This window comes from Emydura macquarii, unplaced genomic scaffold, assembly GCF_026122565.2.
Source record: "Emydura macquarii macquarii isolate MOO-44397 ecotype Brisbane River unplaced genomic scaffold, CSIRO-AGI_Emac_v2 contig_2205, whole genome shotgun sequence".
Lineage (NCBI taxonomy): Eukaryota > Metazoa > Chordata > Testudines > Chelidae > Emydura > Emydura macquarii.
The window spans coordinates 16867455-16885699 of record NW_027132342.1 but is presented as its reverse complement, the minus strand read 5'-3'; the positions used below and the strand labels follow the sequence as shown (position 1 = coordinate 16885699).

The window sequence follows — 18245 nt, the reverse complement described above, 5'->3', positions numbered from 1 at the left end:
CAAATCTATCAGACCCAGCATTGTTCTGTATTTCTTTTTCCAGTTGTGTAATGTTTCTGTGCACTGTTCACCAGCTGTCATGTTTCATGCAAGAAGCAGCTGTAAGTCAGGAGGGGGAGAAATGATTCTCTCTGTACAAGGCCGAAGTCAGACTTGCCTGGCTACGTGATACTCCTCTGAAATCAGTGGAAACTGCACCAAACTGTACCAGGCCTGGATTTGATCCATGGTCTGTAAAGTGCTTTTGGACCCTTTGGGAAGAAGGGGAATAGAGAAATAGAAGGTAGTATGAATGTTTATGTAACGGTAGTTGTAGCAGTATTTATATGTTAGATGGGTTTGTTTTTACTCTGGCCCAATAGGTAAGCAAGATTGAATTTGTCCAGAAGAAGCCAAACTTTAAAAAAGTCATTGTGCCCTTGGAGGATCACCTGGAGTGTCGATGTGAGGCACTGGCATCTCGGACCTTTAGTCACAGTTGGCGGCCAGGTTCACGTGCACACAGAGGTAAGGTTGCTGGAACCAGGGGACGAGAGAGGGAAGTGCAGTGAGATGAGACAGCGGGCTAGATCCTCAGCTGCTGTGAATCAGCACAGCATCAGTGAAGTTCATGGAGCTTTGCTGGTTTCCACCAGCTGAAAATCTTGTCTAGAGTGTTGCTTGTGAGAGAGGGGCAAAACTGGGGAGAAATGGAGGCGGGGAAGGGAGAGAGAAAGATGGAGAGAGGAAAAGGAGAGTGAAGAAATGAGAAGACTAGATGAAGCAAAGGAAGAATGGAGGGGAAGGAAGAAGAGGGTCTTGGCTCTTTTGCTATAGAACTAGCAACTGATGGTGGAGAGAAAGTGGTATTTCCAGCCAGTGGCATAAAAAGGAGGGTAGTGGGGGGCCAGCCCCCCAGTGCCAGTCTGCAGGGGGGTGCCGGCCCTTCATGACACACAGCAGGGTGGAGGGTGCAGGAGGTTCTGAAGGGCAGCTGCTGCCAGCCCCCCTTCAGGTCGGGCCATGTGTCTGGAGTGGGAGAGGCAGGTGTCACACAGCAGTAAGTGTGGTGGGGGACGGCGGAACCCAGCCAGAGCCTGGCTCCGCTGCCCCACGCAGGAGGAGGTAAGTGGTGTGTTTCCCCTCCTCCCCCCCCAGGGCAGCTGGGGGGTGTCGCTGTCTTGTGGGAGCTGGGGACCCCTCCTGCCCTGTGTGGGGGGGGGCGCGGACGTGAGGACTGGGGGGGGGGTCCAAATGCAGGCTTGGTACGCCCATGGTACGCCACTGTTTCCAGCTGTCTCAGTTGCTGCTCATGCATGATTCACTCTCATCTCTGGTTTGGCAGGTGAGTCATCACTGATCACTGCAGCCCCTGTTTCGGTGAGACAACGAGCACGCAGGCTGCCAGCACAGAAAAGAAAACATCGGAAGTTCAAGCATGTCCATGATAAGAAAGTGCTGAAAGAAATCCTCACAGCATAGAGCTGCTGGCAGGGGAGAGAGTGCAAGGCAGGTAATAGCAACAATTACCACTGGATGGGGGTGGGGCACTTTGGGAAGTGAGCCAGTCTGCTCTTCTAGTCATTGGGAATCCCCTTCCCACGCACAAGCTCTGCCATGAACCTCAGTTGCTACCCACCGCATCTGCTGCCGCTTCAGCCCTGGGCCGCCCATACCGTTCTGCCCAGGAATCTCGGTTCTGCACCCCTGTTATCCCAATGCAGAGCCAAGATGCTCCATGGTGCCGGATTGTGCGATCTAATGAAGTAACAGGATTAGGCTGGCACTTGGCAAATTCATCCCGCTTACGATTTATCACACTTGAACTCATTCTTGCAGAGGTGAAAGGTTTATGCATTAGCCCCACTTTGCCACTGAGCCCCACTCTCCCATCTCCCTTAAAGCTGAACAACAAAGCCCATCCCCTCTATATCTAAAAGCCATTGGATAGTATATTATTTGTCTATTTTGTGGAGCTCGCCCTGATTTTCCTTCATGTATTGAGTTTCCCCTGACAGTGGAGAATTAATGTCCATTTTATATCCTCTGTTGCGGGAGCCAGGATTGCTTTTTTAGTTTTTTAGTTAAAATGGTGGAAGGACACAAAAATAGCAGCACTTTGATTAGTCTTACTGTCCTAACAGGAAGTCTGAGAACAAAAAAAAATGTTAAAAAAAGCAAAAGGGGAACTGGAATCTTAGGGAATTAAATCTGGAGCCTTTTAATTGTAGGGACCTGATTCTTCTCTCACTTACAATGGTGTAAGTCAGGAGTAACTCCAAGGATTCCAATGGAATTTCACTGGTGTAAAATCAGTGTGAGCTAAAGGAGAATCAGGCTCTAGATCCGCAGTAGGCGAGGCCTTTTGTGTCAGAGAGAGAATTGTGATCTGGGCACAGTATCTTAAGTCAGGAGTCTTCTAATTCCATCTTTAGTACTAGGGCTGCTCTGATTTTTGTGTTCTTCTGCCATTTTAACCAAAAAATACCCCTCTGGTCCCTGGCCAGCCCAAGACTCCAAATGCAAAGGTGATATACAGCTCTTTTTGCTCCTGTGCTAAGCTTAGTTGTGTCTGTCCTGGAGATAAATAGAAGACTTCAGTCGCTTAGTCTCCAGGGCTATTAATGTGGCACTTAAATAAACCATAATCATAAAAGAGAGAGAGAGTAGGAAGGAAGGGAAATAGCAGAGCGAGATGGGTTCTTATTCTAATTCTATGTCTGTGTTTGTTTCACTTTCAGGTTTATTCAATATACAGTAAAACTTGCTTTAGAGATCACCTCTGAAGAAAGACCACCTGTCATGAGCAACAGAAGCTATGGAACACCACCGCTCTCTGGTGTGCATACCTTTGAAGAGAAACCACCTCTTACAAGTGACCACTTTTGCTAACTCCCATGAATGGTCACTTTTGGCAGGTTTTACTGTATTTGTTGTATTGCCCCTATGGGGTCCTCAGAGTGATAACTCTTCCTCTCTGTCAGTCTGTCTCGGTGCCCGATTCGGACGGCAAATGGTGCTTCCCTTTCCATCATCGGACCTTCTCCCACCAAAGTTTCTCCCTCAATTTTCCTCTCTTCATTTATTAACAACATTTTAAAGTTTTCCGGAAAAAAAAACGTTAGAAAAAAACAAAACAAAAAAAACCCACATGCAACTGGGACAGAATGATGCCTTTCCTGCTGCAGAGAATAGAACAGCAAATGGGAAAAAGAAAAACGGGTCCATTTTCCTTTGAGGCGGAAAAAATGGGGGGGAGTGGGAACAATTTTCTTTCTTTCCCCTCTTCTTCCTGGTAATGGTGTGGGACCCTGGCTAAGATCAATGAATATGATGGACATGTTTGAAAGCAGGCAGATCTCAGATTAAGAGAGGAAACCAATGACGGAAAATGCACTAAGGACTTTTATTGTCACACCTGGACACATTTTTTTTTATGTGTGTGTATATATTATTTTAAAAACCACTAAAATGTACATCATCTCGGGGAACAGAAAAAAATGAAAGCAAAATGCATTTATCCCATCCACCTCTGCTGCAGACTGGAAGACGTTTGGGGCAGTGGGAAGGAGTGGACAGCTGGCAGAATCATTGTCCCCTTTCCCGGCCCCCTGACAAAGGATGCTGTCTTTGCACATGGCTGTAGAGGGTTCAACTTTCCAGTCTGGGACTTAGGTTATTGTTTAATTCACTTTGTATGTATATATCTCTCTGGTTTTTAAATGGATATGTTCCCCAATGGGAGGAATCTGCAGGAATGTTCATGCTTTCAGCTCAGGTAGGCTAGAGGAAAAGCAAACTTTCCACAGCTTTACCCAGTAGAGTGCAAAGTGATGGCCACAGAGCAATCTGCCTCACTCTCTTTCCCCTTTCCTCTTCTCCCTGCTCAGAACTCCTCCGCAGGATACAGAGCGACAACATAATCAACCAGTGAAATACAGGCTTAGAAGCATTACTTCATCAGAACAAACTGTCGTTGGCTGACCAGTGATTCTGAGAGCAGGATATAATTACCCAGAAATATCTGAGAGCAGATTAATCCTTTCATGGATGTTTCACACATGACACTCTCAGTTGCTCTCTCTCTCTCTACTTCCCTGGCTCTCCCATTTTTCTCCCCCATTTTCCTCTCTCAAACACACACACCAGGAGTTCCTTAACATACATTCAAGCCCGTCTCAGTTTCAAAAGAACTATAGATTCAAGGAACTTTGTGGGCAGTTGAAGGGTTTTGGGGTGAGGGCGAGGGGAGTAAGTGAACATCTACTTCACAACAGTGATTAAAAACACAAATAATCCCCTTTGGTGAAAGAGCACTGCTGACTGGTGTCCCTATCTCCACGGGCATTTTAGAGACTCTTATGTGTCTAGGTGGCGGAGGACAGAATGACTCTCTAGATAGGGATAACCTGGACACACACACACAGTTATTATGGACATAGTTATTTATCATATGTATTGCAGGAGGAGACCCAGTCATGGGCCCACTGTACTGAGCACACTGTATAAACACACAACAAAAAAACTGTCCCTGCCACAAAGCGCTTACAATGTAAATTAGAGCTACTTTCCTTTCCCAACAGCCTCTCCTCATTCTTTTTCCTTTACTGTGATAGCTCTCTCCCATAGGAGATGAGGCAGAAGAAGGGGGAAATATGTAGTATCCTCTCCAAGAGGAACGACCCCTCCTGTGGTCACTCAATATGGCTTATATATTGGGACAGAGGAACCAAAGAGTAGACTGGAGATAATTCCACTCTCATATATGTGCCCCTTTGGCAAATCTGATGGTCCCATCCACTAATTTCAGGTCTCAGTGCAGGCAGAAGTACCATGGGGAGACCAGCAGCAGGAGAAAGGTGATGATGCAGCAGGATGGTGAGTGCTGTTCATCAGACGGGCTTAGAGCTCCACTGCCAAATCTTTCTCTGCCTCTTGCACTCTGCTCCCTTCCCCCCATCCCATCCCCTGACTTCTCAAGTCTTAAGACACTTGGTTTTCCTGCTCCAAAATCTCCTTCCTTTGGTTTGTAAAGTTGGTGAGTTTTTTGCTTTTTTTATTTTAATGTAAGATTAATTTATACTCAGTACTGTATTTAAAGTTGTAAAAAAAACAATACAAAACAAACAAACAAAAACCAAAGCTCTCAAGAAAGTGTGAAGTTTCTTCTGTATGCAAAACTAAAAAGCAAAAAATGATCAGAGGTCAGATAGAGAATCCCAGTTCCTGCACTTTCCTTTCTGGGACACTTTAACTGAGATTATAAAAACAGAGGAACTAGAGATTGAACATTCCTGTTAGCTTTTCTAGTTCACCGCAGCCGCCAGCCAGGGCTGGAATTTTCCCTACTGTGTATTCCTTTGTACTTTGTCCAGTTTAGTGATCAATGACTCAAGCACTGGGGATTTCTCATTTTAATAGGTCTCACCTTTCACAATGTTTTCTGATGCCTAGCGAGAATTTCCCATTGCTTACTTTCATCCTGTTATTCCAGGTTCTACTCCTTTAAATAACTCAAAACAATTCCTCTTCCTCTCTGATGTTTGCATTCTTCATAGACTCTTCAAGAGTTGACATATTCCCCCTCTTAGTCATCGTCTAGACATCTTTAGCTCTTCTTGCTCTTTTCTCATAAGGGTTCAGAAGGCCAATATGTTTCCCTATCCACTGGGTAAGGGAGGCGTTGCGCATTCTGGCACCCATGTGTCATAGTGCTGTCCCCTGCTACAGTGCAGTTAACACATAGCTGTGTACAAACAGCCACCTCAGTTTGGGCTGTTCCACAGACAATTGTTGGAATCTCCCTCTGAACTGGTGAATTACCCATTTCTCCATTCCCTGAGCCCACTGTTCTGTTTATCAATCCCATAAAATATTCTGTTACTGACTAAAAGAGCAATTCAGAGTCTTGGAGAAGCAGCATTCAAAATTCTCCTGCAACAACTTGTTTTCACCCTAATAGTCCAAAATCTTCCTGGCGATTTAGAGAAGTTATTCTTCTCTTTCCTTCCTAAAATACTCTTGTTTTGCCTGTTACGGTTTATGACTAGATGTGTAGCACAGGAATACTGCAATTTAACGGCCCTCTTCTTACAGCCTTACATGCACAGGAAAAGGCCTGGCAGCTCTGAAATTCCACCAGCTCATTGAGCTGAGTTCACTGATCAGTACTCAGTTCTCTTTATCTACTCTTTGGTGGGGGAGAGAGCCAAGCAACAAGCAATATATTGAGCACTGAGATACATGACCCAAGTGGGAGTCGCTCATTCTACCCCATAGGTGGCAGATTTAAAGAGCTCAGTGTCTGGTATAGTTCCCAATTCACAGGCTACCTCCAAATGCAGGGCCTGGATTCCAGTGTTTCAAGGATTGTGTCTTATTCTGGCACTGTTCATTTAAGATACAGGACAATTGTTACATTCCTCTCATAGGGAGCTGAATGTCAGTGGTAGGTGAATGGCCTCTATCTGCATTCTCTGCAGCACATTGGGATTAGCAGAATGGAAAGTGCTAGAGAAATGTAAGAGATGATGCGGGTGCAAAGTGCTTTGGTCTAGAAATCAGGATTGGAATTCCCATAAGAACAGGCATTTTCTCATGAGACATTCCAGGCCAGTCTTACAGCTACAGAAAGTTCAAGCAGCTTGGGTTGAGGGGAATTAAGTGCAAGCCAGTGAAGAATCAGGCACATTCCACTCAGATCCCTGTAGATTGTACTCCCACTTATGGGAGAAGAAGGGAAGGTTGTGTTCCCCACTCTATGCAGTGATGTACCATTGGTCTCCAGCGGCCAGGGGCCAATGCTGGCATTTGCGCACCCCTCCACCACCTCGCCGGGAGGCCCTGTGCTGCTGGGGGGCTGGCTGCAGAGCTTCCGGTGGCGCTCGGCCGTGCAGGGGCAGAGCGCAGCTGACCCCAGCTCTCAGGGCGGCCCAGCTGTTCTGCCCCCCTCCCCGGACACACTCACAGCAGCTGGTCAGGAGCCGGTTTGGCGCCAGCCCTGCCTGCAAGCAGCACAGTGGCTGCTCCCCCCCCTTGGCCCCATCTCTTCCTCCTGCCCCTCTCCCACGTGGGCCCAGCGCCCTCTCTAGGAGCCGCTCCTGCCCCAAGCAGCAGGTGGCCACCCCCCACTCCCAGCCCCACACCTCTCCCATGTGGGCCCGGCCAACGCCCCCCTCCAGGCTGACGCCCAGGGGCATGGCCCTCTCCTGGTGCCCCCCCCCCCTCCCCGGTACACCACTGACTCGCCCCAGTATGAGACATGTTCCCTCTCTGTCCTCCACACGCACATATCACTGCTACAGCAGTTCAAACACACAAGTCCAACGCATCTAGAAGACTGGTAACAAGCAAATAGCTCTAGCTATTCCTAAACGAATACATGCTGAAAGAAACCATTGCTCAGAATGTCTTGACATTACAACATTTGTTCAATGCCTGGCATCCGTACCTAACAGCCATCCTAGAACTGATTATAATGTTTGGTTGCAGTACCTTGCGTAAGTCTTTACTTCAGGACCAACTGAACTGGCGCAATCTACGACATTTTCTCCCCAACGAGGAGAGGAAACCACAGCCCTCTAAACTCCACCCCAGAAAGTAAAAATTAGCTCCCAGCAATTCTGCTGGGCACTATCGGCAATTCAGAAGTCCCAGAATTCACTGGTATAAGTTGCAAGGAGTGCCGCATGTGGATGTGCCAAAATAGCTCAGGTGGAGTTGCTGCATGGATACTTACAACACAGCGTTGCCAGCTCTCATGATTTTAACGTGAGCCTTCTGATAGTTGATGTTTTGCTTAAATCCCCAGTTCCTCACAATTTGTCATGACACAAATCAATCAATAAAATAAATAATAATAATAATAATAATATAATTAATAACTAATAATATTTCATTTTGAAGTTTCTAGCCCTTGTGGTTGTGGAAAAAAGCTTGAAATTTTGACCTAAATGCACTACAAAGGCTCAAAATCTAGAAGGCAAATAAAAAGACTACCAAGTTAATTATTTTTTAAAACTCATGATTTTTCGGCCAATCTCATGATTTTTCAGTGTTCAGGATTAGCAACATTGAAGTCATTGCAAGGAAAAGAGACACAACAAATTATTACACCAATCACTCTTCCTGCAACAGTTTCCTCACCTAGGCCTCAGTTCAGGAAAGCACTTAATTATGTGCTTAAATCTATCCCTCTTTAGGAATGGGACTTAAATACGTGCTTAAAGTTAGGTACATGCTTATTTGCTGTCCTGAGTAGGGATGCTTTCCTGAATCAGGACCTCAGAGTCAGATTGTGGCCCTCTTAATTCACATTGCTGAACAATTTTCACATAAGTGGGCTCATTTGCATCACTGACATGATGTAAATGAGCCCACAGAATAGCTAACAGAATATTGGGAGTCTTTAGGAAAAGGATAGATAATAAGACAGAAAATATCGTATTGCCTCTTTATAGATCCCTGGTATACCTACATCTTGAATACTGTGTGCAGATCTGGTCGCCCCATCTCAAAAAAGAATATTGGAATTGGAAAAGGTACAGAAAAGGGCAACTAAAATGATTAGGGGTATGGAAAAGCTTCCATATGATGAGAGATTAATAAGACTTGAACATTTCAGCTTGGAAAGGAGATGACTAAGGGGGACACAATTGAGATCTATAAAATCATGACTGGCATGAAGAAAGTAAATAAGGAAGTGTTATTTACTCCTTTTCATAATACAAAAACTAGGGGTCACCAAATGAAATTAATAGGCTGCAGGTTTAAAACGAACAAAAGGAAGTATATCTTCACACAACGCACAGTCAACCTGTGGAACTCCTTGCCAGAAGATGTTGTGAAGGGCATGACTAAAACTAGGTTAAAAAAATAACGAGATAAGTTCATGGAGGATAAGTCCATCAATAGCTATTAGCCAGATGAGCAGGGATTGCTGTTTACCAGAGGCAGGGAATAGCTGATAGGATGGATCACTTGATGATCACCTGTTCTATTAATTCCTTCTGAAGTACCTGGCATTCACCACTGTCGGAAGACAGGAGACTGGGCTAGATGTACCATTGGTCTGACACAGTATAGCCATTCTTATATTCTTAATGGGACTAGTCCTGTAAGTAAGTGTTCACCAGAGTTAGTAAGGGGTCAAAATTGATCTTCAAAGACACTAGCTCTTAATAGAGAAACACCTTCTGAGTTCTATGTATGAATATGTCCATGTCCTCTGTCTCAGTGGTATACTGAGGGGGGGGGACGCCCCTGGGCACCAGCCTGGGGAGGGACTCTGGCCAGGCCCTCGGAGGAGGAGCCACCACGCCCCCTTTCGCAGGCAGCCAGAGCATCCTCCTGGCTCCTCCACCCCTGCACTGGATGCAAGGAGGGAGCTGAGGAGACCACAGCCTGTCATGGCCCGCCCCCGCCACCTCCACAGTGGGGGGAGAGTGGGAAATGGGCCTGCAGACCCCACTCCTCGCAGCGCGCTGCCAACGCTCCTGCCGCCGATGGGGGCGGAAAGTGGGGGAGAGCAGGACACGGACCCACAGACTGTCCCCTCCCATGGGGCACTGCCAATGGTGGGCGGGGCATGAATATAAGTATGGCCCCGGGCATTGGAGACCCATGGTACACCACTGCTCTGTCTCTCTTTGTGTGCGTGTGTGCGAGAATTGCATTGGGGGAACAAAGGAAAAACAGAACGAAAAGGAGGAAAATATGAGAAAAAAAACTAAAAATTCCAAAAACCCAACCAAACAGCTGTTCATCACTTGATTTCACACAACCCATGACTGCATTCTACTGCTCCCTTAACTATGGTAATCTCCCCATGGCCAAGTGAGCGTGGCAAGGCCCTGGACATTTCTCATCTTAAAAGGCTTTGTACATCAATTGTTACAGACTTGTAACACACACACACATAATAAAGTGGTGTGTTGGAGCATAGCCGGGGCCTCTCTCCTTGGCAGCTGCAGACCTTACTGAAGTGGGGGGACCACAGGGTGAGGCTTTGGAGTTCCCAGAGTCACCATAGCAGCAGTGATCATGGCTCAGTGAGGTTCAGAGAGAAATGAACCAAGGTTTGCATCTCAAAATAAGTAATAATAACACCTAGTTCTTATATAGCACTTTTCACCTGTAGATCTCAAAGTGATTTGCAAAGAAGGTCAGTATCATTACCCCAATTTACAGAGAGGGAAACAGACACAGAGAAGGGCAGTAACTTGCCCAAGGTCACTGACTGTGCTTAGTCAGAACCCACATCGTCTGTATCCCAAGCCAATGTGCTATCCATTAGCCCACACTGCCTCCCTCAATCTGTTACATTTAGGAACCCTTTCCTCCACCATCAGGACAGATACCATACTAAATTCTCCAGAGACTCCACAGCCGCAGTTTCACATGCAGTAGAACAACAGTGCGCAGAGAAGAACAGGACAACAACAACAACAACAAAAAAAGAAAAAGAAAGAAACTGTTCTAATTACAGTTAAAGAAACGGTCTGAAAGTGATTAAGCACACGTCCAGATGTCGTGGGGAACCTGGCAGCATGTGGATTTCAGGTTTGACAGTCAACACTTGGTTTAAAATGTTTGTTGAGATTCTTTTGAATACTTGTGAAAATGAAGGGCCAACAGCGATGGGTAGAGGCTGGGTAGTGCGTGTTCATGGAGGTGCTTGGGGAGCCTGTCTAATGCAGCTCTGCCAGTCACCTCAGCTGTTGAAACAATCCCTGCTATTCCAGCCCTTGAATCTCTCTGGAGTTCTGCCAAGGCACCTCCAGCCTGACTGGCAGCACCCTGTGCTTTTCCAGGCCCAGGCCTCACACAGGGTCTTTTTTGTACTAGGACACGTCTGACCCATTTTCCAGCAGTGGTGCTGTGATACTAGTGCAACCAATGGTGCAGATTTCAGCGCAGACTCAAAGTAGGGTTGGATGACTTGGTGGTAAAAATGACTGCACCTGGTTTGCACTAAAGTTTACACCACTGGGCAGCACTGGTGCAACTGCATCGTTGCTGAAATATTGGTCTGAAATTTCCTAGTGCAGATGTATCCACACACTTCTGCCAATGCACCTCTTCCCCTTTAATCCTGCAGCAAAATCACAAAGCTGAATTAGTGAGCATACACTTATCCATCTGCGGCAAGCTGTGAAGTCACAAAACACAGGATGATGAGATATGCACAGGATCAAGCCAGGAAGTGGTGAACTGGAATGTACTTGGTGAGAAAAGCTCTTACTCAGACATATACCTACAATCACAGAAAAGGGCACAGAGGAAATAACCAGCCAAGGAGATATATAGATCACATATATACATATTCTTTTTGTTCACTTCTGTATGAAAGTCACCTTTTAGGGGTGTCTTCACTGCAAAGATTACGTGAGTCCTGACACCCAGGTCTGGGTCTCCAGGTTAGCCAAGCCCGCCAGCAAGCATCTACATTGCTGAACCACACTCAAGTCATACCCATGTAGCTGTGTCCACACTGGTGCCACAGGAACCTGGGTTAGGTGCTAGGATTGCAGGGGCATATCCCATAGTTCTTAACACTGCACTAAGCTGAGCCGCTCTAAGAACTGTTGCATGACATGCTGTGGGATAACTTGTCTGTCCTGCCTTAGGTCCCTGCATGGAATGTTTGTAGCCCATTAAATCAGTAAACTTACGGCTCTGCATGCTCCTCACTTCTGTCCATTCCAGACAGTGCCAAGGCATGGCTTTAGCTCAGGACAATTACCTGTTCCTGATGTTGGCACTGTTAATGTAGCAGGATGCAGACAGAGGGCATGAGACTCAGTGAAAGGCATTTTGGCAGCAGCTTGAGGCCCTCAGATAGTGGCAATAGATCCTGGTGAGGAGATCATGCAGCCTGCCTGCTAACATGGCAGAGTGGAGATAGTTGATGCAGATTGTAATAGCTGTGGATTCCTACTATGCAGGCTGGAAGTTCTGGAGCAGGACCACACACACACAAGCACAGTGTGGTGGGACTCCATCATTCCGAAGACCTGGAATAACCAGCATTGGCTCCAGGACTCTCCCATGAGGAAGCAGACCTTCACAGCAGACCTGTGTGAAGAGTTTGTTCCAACCTTCCAGTGCAGGACATACAGAAGAAAGAGTCCAGAAGTGGGTTGATATTGCTATCTGGAAGCTGGCTATAGATGGCCGCCTGTAATTCAGTGGCTAACCACTCTCGTGTTGGCAAGTCAACCACTGGTGCTATGGTAGTGGAGGTAGGTGAGGCAATTATTGCTGTAGTTTACAAGCAAATTGCAAATGTCACCGAATCAATAGCTGGCTTTGAGAGAATGGGGCTCTAGAACTGTGCTGGGGCCACCAACGACACACACATATGCCCACTGTTGGCCTGACACAAGGTGCACATGAAAATGTCAACCAGAATGGATACTACCAGCTCATTACTCATGCCTTGACCAACCATAAAGGGAGGTTCATGATCACCTATGTCGGATGTATCGGCAGGGTGCATGAGGTCAGCGTGCTCAGGAGATCTGGTGTTTACCTGTATGGACAAGAAGGGACTTTATTCCCTCCCAGTAATATGGATATCAAGTGGGTTCTGGACCCACTGTTATTTTAGGGAATGCAGCCTATCTATCTTCCACTGCTTTGGCTCATGAAGCCCAAACCTAACATCAGAGCACCTGGCAGAAGGCGGCTTAATTATACATTGAGCAGTTGCAGGATGGTGGTGGAACGTGCATTTGGCTGACTGAGGGCACCACAGTGCTGCCTACAAACCTGTATGGATGTCAACGTGCCCAATGCCATTTGTATCATTAGGGTGTGCTGCATACTGCACAACATGTGGGTTCAAGACACTGCTAAGATACAGGCCCATGAAGGCAATGAGAAAGTGCACCTCTGATCACTGGGGCTGGGTCCAGGAGACCAAGGAAAATAAGGGATTCCCTGCATGCCCATATTCTTGCATTACATGGGGAGAGGCATGGGGAAATAAGATATTATGCTGGGGGAATGTGATGTTATATAGTCATGTATTATATATCTAGCTATTTATTTATTTGCTATTGCTTTTATGCGATTTTCTGAGAATTTATAATACTTATTTAAAAGTTTTGGATAAAACTTCCTGCTCCTTCCTTTCCTTCTCAAGCACTCACACACCGATGGAATGTACAACCACATACTTCATTAAAAAATCTTTATTAAAAACAAATTACAAGCATCTCAGCTGCTACTACGCGAAGCGTGCAAATGTTAATAAAAGTGAAAATGCAATGTGTGATGAAAGTCAACAGTACTGCCAATCAGTGCAATGTCACTGGCAATGGGACTGCATATCACCAGTGTACTTGTTCTCCTTCTCCTGAGGCTGCATTGGGCAAGAGTGAACAGGGTACATCCGCATGCACGCTTCCATTCTCTGTACTCACCCCAGTTGAGAAGTAATTCTGGAATGATATCTCTTTTTGGGGGGAAAGGGGTGGTGGAAAAGTGTGCTGCCTCTTTAAAGGCAGCGGAGGTGTTATTTACATGGAAAAAGTGTTTCATGGTCACGATAGAATGTGTTTGTGTTTCACTAATTGATTGAGGTGAGAGAAAGAGAGAGAGCGAAAAGACCTTCCTTCCCCATGACAGATTCAGGAATTTTTCCGCTAATCAAGAAGGAAAACAAAAAGCTGTGCTATGAGGGTGAGAATAGGAAGAGGGGGGATTCCCAGGTGTCCCATAAATCTGATAGCCATGGACAAAACATTTCAATCTGAGCAGACCCTGCATTGGAAAGTCTGAGGCAGCGCTGGTGAAAGCTGCGAATTAGGAGCATGTGTCTCGATAGCAATGAATATCCTGGCATTCCTATGCCTGCTGCCAACAAACTATGCCTTCTTCCTTCCAAACTCAGAGGGCAGGGCAATAGACTCAGGGTGGGGGAAGTTATTCTAGAGTTGTATGCTATGGGCAGAAAAATCCTGAGGGGAATAAAAATCCAGTTTAGATTTTTGTCCATTCAGGGGCAGCGACCCAGTCCATTTCAAGGAGCACAGGAATCCAGTGCAGCTTCTTCCCCTCCTTCTGGGGGGCTGTACCTGTTTGGCAATACTGCAACCTTAATTAGCCGGTCCTTTTAACATGGGGGAAGTTACAGGTAAATTGTAGATTGGATATTTTCTGAGGATGAAATTAGAAATAACTCTCCCCATTCAGTTTTGGCAAAGAATATTTCTCTCCTGGCTCTGTATGGGCTGGTGTGAGCTGCACAGTAATCGAATAAAGCATTTTCTCAGTTATGCTGCCTTCAGTTGTATTAGATGAAATAGAAAGGAGCAGCTGAACAGGATCTACAGTTTTCCCCTGATGAGTATTTTTCCCTTTCCATGGATAATTCCATTGGGTGGGATGCAGCAGATTGTTTTGTCTTTATTTAGGTTTCATACATGAATTCAAAGCTTGTGACAGCAAAGGATACATTGGAGACAGTTATAGTGCAGGTTGGCACCATGCAAGCTTCCCCCTCCAAACATACACACTCAGAAAGGTATGTCAATGTACCTCATTCTTAACCTACAGCACCTGTTGCTATTCCTGTTCCTTCCTCCACTCAACTCTACCATGGTAGTTTAGTGCTGATCTGCAGCCCCTCCACTAACATCAGTCAAAATCTAAGAGAAGGAGAAATATTTTATTGTAAATGCAGTACAAATGTTTTCAGCAAGGAAATACTTCCTGAAAAGGTCTGTGTTAAACAAACATTTTCTATCAGAGGAAGGCTGGAAGGAGCCATGGTATGCACCCCCCCTGTCCCCAGTAAAGGATTTGCCTTAAAATATTTGATTTCCTGGAATCTAGAAAGCACACTTATTTATGAATGTAGATTTTTAAAAAATCCATGTGTGTGTGAACATCTGTAGCAGAAGCGGTAGCATGCATACAGAAGACAATAGGAAACTGTCTCCGTTACTAATGTGCCTGGTATAATCTCTGAAGATTTGCTATGTTATCAACTCAGTATATACAGCTGGAGGAAATATGATATTCCAGTCTTCTACCCTTATCCACTCTTAAACCAATGCACCTCAGTCTTTATCTGCCACAAGCCCTCCAGTTCATGACCTGGTATCTCCCAACAGCAAATCCAATACACTGCAAACTTGATCTGTGAGCCACTCATCATATTCCAATCCAGGGTGTCTGCTGGGCAGGGACAGTCAATCATGTTTAACATGAAAGAGGTGGTGATTTTGTGATGTGCAGAAACAAGGATTTGGATGAGACATAAGGAATTCATTTTATATAGGTCCTAATCAGAGGCTGAACCTATGTTTCCAAAGGGAAAAGCTGAAGTATTAATCCACACACTGTACCACTGAAGACCCGGTCTGAGATGCTGTAATTTTATGAGACTGAGTGGGTGATTATGTAGATGATAGGTGTATGTCCAGGGCAATAAGGGGATGCTAAAGTAGTGCTGTTGAAGGCATAATCCCAAATGAACCCCCACCCCTACAACCTCACAATCAGAAGATTGTGTTTAAATGTATTGAAAAATGCTAGGTACTGCTAGAATGTCCAGGAAGCCAGACATTGCACATCCCCCACAGACTCCTTGTGTAACCTAGGGCAAGTCTCTCTAAGATCCCCATCTATAAAATCGGGATAATACTTTGCTAGCTCATGGATGAGGATAAACACATTAAAGTTGGTGAGGAGCTCAGAAACTATTAAGATGGGAATCATGGAAGTACTATAGCTAAACAGATTAGATTTATTAATGGAGGGAAGTTATTTAGCAATCAGTGACAGCAAAGGTTTGCCTGGCAGGGCCTGTCACCTCATCCTACCTGACCTCCCTCACAAACTGAGGGTGTCCTCCTGCTCACTGGAAAAACAATGTGGAACAAGCATTCTTGCCATCTGGCTCAAGCGCGCACCATTCGAAGAAACAATTGTGCACATGAAAGAGGAAATCTCTATCCAGGCTATTTCCATCCTCTATTGTTTGTTACTCAAACCATACGTTACAGACAAATATGTAAATCGGGGGATTGCAACACTGCATTGTGACATGTGCCTTTTAACATTTAATTTTAGCAGCATGAGAGGGATTTGAGATACAGAGAAAACTCAGTTCAGAGGAAAGAGGAAACCTGTGATACTGAGGCTATGTTTTTACCATAAAAGGAAACAAATTAGTTCAGGGACCCTATAGGTTTGGTGATGTGTTCTGTGGTGTGGGAGATCCCGTTGGATTCCAAGTCCTGTTCTCTCACTTCTCAGGATCTGGTAAAGTCTTGTAGAGGATATTTCCAGTGATCCAGATGGTTAGAGCTTCATGCTGCCAGCATGTATCCTAGGTTTGATTCCTGGTCTTTGGGCCTTTGTTCCATGGTGTGCAGAGCCATATTACCCTCTTCTAAAGGAATCCTAGCTTGGGACATTCTCTGCCAATGAGCAGCTGGATATTGATAAAGTTCCTTCCATGAGCCCCAGATCATTATATTTATCTATCACCTTTCTAAAATGAGGTTTAATGATTCAACTACAGAGACCCTCCCCCAGCATAACACTCTTTCCACCTCAATGTGTGCAAAAGTATTTGGAATCAGGCAAAGATAAGTAATTATGAATAAAATAACCCAAACAGCGAAGACTAACACTGAGAAGAACCTTCCCACAGCACAATGCAGACTGAAGCTTGGGACAACGAGCAGGGACAATCCATCTGGTCCTAATTGCCTTGGTGGGACTCAAGGTAAGAGATGGTCTTGCCAACACATTGACCCTAGAGTACCAGGGTATTTATATATCAGAAATATGACCCAGAAGGTATTTAACAGAAAAGTGATGATTTAAAGCTAAGTCCCCATCTAAATCGCAACTTTTCACCATGTCACTAACTAGCTAAAGGCGCCACTGGCTGAAAATGTTCATTGTGTACATCAGTGGTTCCCAGCCTTTTTGGCTCAAGGGCCACAGATATCATTTTTACAACCCAGAAGGGCCACCAGTCTCTGCCAGCAGCCTCACAACCATCACCACTGCAGCCAGACGGAAGGATGATCTCCTCCTCCTCGCTGATCTCCCATCCCCCTGGCTGCGGTTGGGAAACCGCACACATCCTGTAGCCCCGTGCACTCTACCTGGGTCCCTGGGCAGTGGCTCCCTTCTTCAGCCAGGGGGATGGGATATCAGTGCTCCCCTCCCTTTGGCTCCAGCAGGGAGCCCAGCACCTAGGGACTCAGGCAAAGTGCTTTCCTCTCTGCTGGAGCCAGTGGAAGGGAGCGCTGATCACTCCTCCCTCTGGCTCCAGCAGCAACCCCAGTGCCTAGGTACCCAGGTGGAGCGCTTTGCCATGTTCCCTGCTACAGCCAGGGGCAGGGGAGTGCTGATCTCCATCCCCCTGGCTGCAGCAAGGAGCCTGCACCGGTCTTATAGCCCCATGGCAGCGCTCTGCCTGGGTCCTTAGGCAGAGGCTCCCTTCTGCAGCCAACGGGCCACGGGTTGGTAACCACTGGTGTACATGGTCAATAGTCATGGTCAGTAGTCTGTTACTAATCAGTGAATCTTAACAATGCACCATCCCTGCCAGTGGCCTAACATGGTACATGGTTCAGCTCCTATCAGGGGTAAGGCACATGGTTATTTTGCTGATTGGATGGGCTCCTCTAAACATGTCCTTCTGAATTCCCACTTAAGTCAATGGGAGTTGGGATCATTCACACATCACTTGGCAGGATCTGGATCAAAGTTTGTAACATTGCTTGTCAGTTATCACAAGGGTAATGATAAAGTTCTCTCAAGAACCTCAAATCAAGACATTCCTTGCCAGCCAACACTGATACCTTTACTCCTTAAGACATTGAAATAAGAACATTTTGTTTGCTGAAATCTTGCAGATACAGTTTCAATTCCTCAAACACTGTGTTTTCCACATGACTAAAAGCATCCCCCGCTTTCCTCTGTCTCTTTCCTTCCAAGTACACACATGTGCAACTGGTGTTCAGAATGAGAGAGCCTATGCCCTGTTCTTTATAAAAAGGCTGAGAATATGATGTGTGCATGCTTCATTGAGAAAGTTACCAAAACAGAAGATTGTGAAAGGGGGAAAGCCAAGATCCGGAACTTATGCGGAACAAAAGAACATTTAAAATAATGTTTTACAGGATCTTCTCCACCAAGTACACTGGTTAGCAAGACTGTAAGGATCCTCATCACTTGCATTCACCAGGCAAGACAAAAATATCATGTCATAAGGATGGTGGGCTATGCTGAGA

General features: G+C 45.8%; 1 protein-coding gene across 2 annotated transcripts in view; it reads left to right on the top strand.

The window, feature by feature from the left end:
* PDGFB (platelet derived growth factor subunit B) overlaps window positions 1-5121 on the top strand; it is a 31098-nt gene extending 25977 nt beyond the window's left edge. For both annotated transcript variants that reach the window (XM_067559509.1, XM_067559508.1), the window contains 3 exons: window positions 363-507; window positions 1325-1492; window positions 2721-5121. In XM_067559509.1, the coding sequence (XP_067415610.1) occupies window positions 363-507; window positions 1325-1461 (282 nt within the window). In that variant the 3' untranslated portion in view covers window positions 1462-1492; window positions 2721-5121. The remainder of the gene's footprint in view (window positions 1-362; window positions 508-1324; window positions 1493-2720) is intronic.
* The last annotated feature ends 13124 nt before the right edge of the window (window positions 5122-18245 follow it).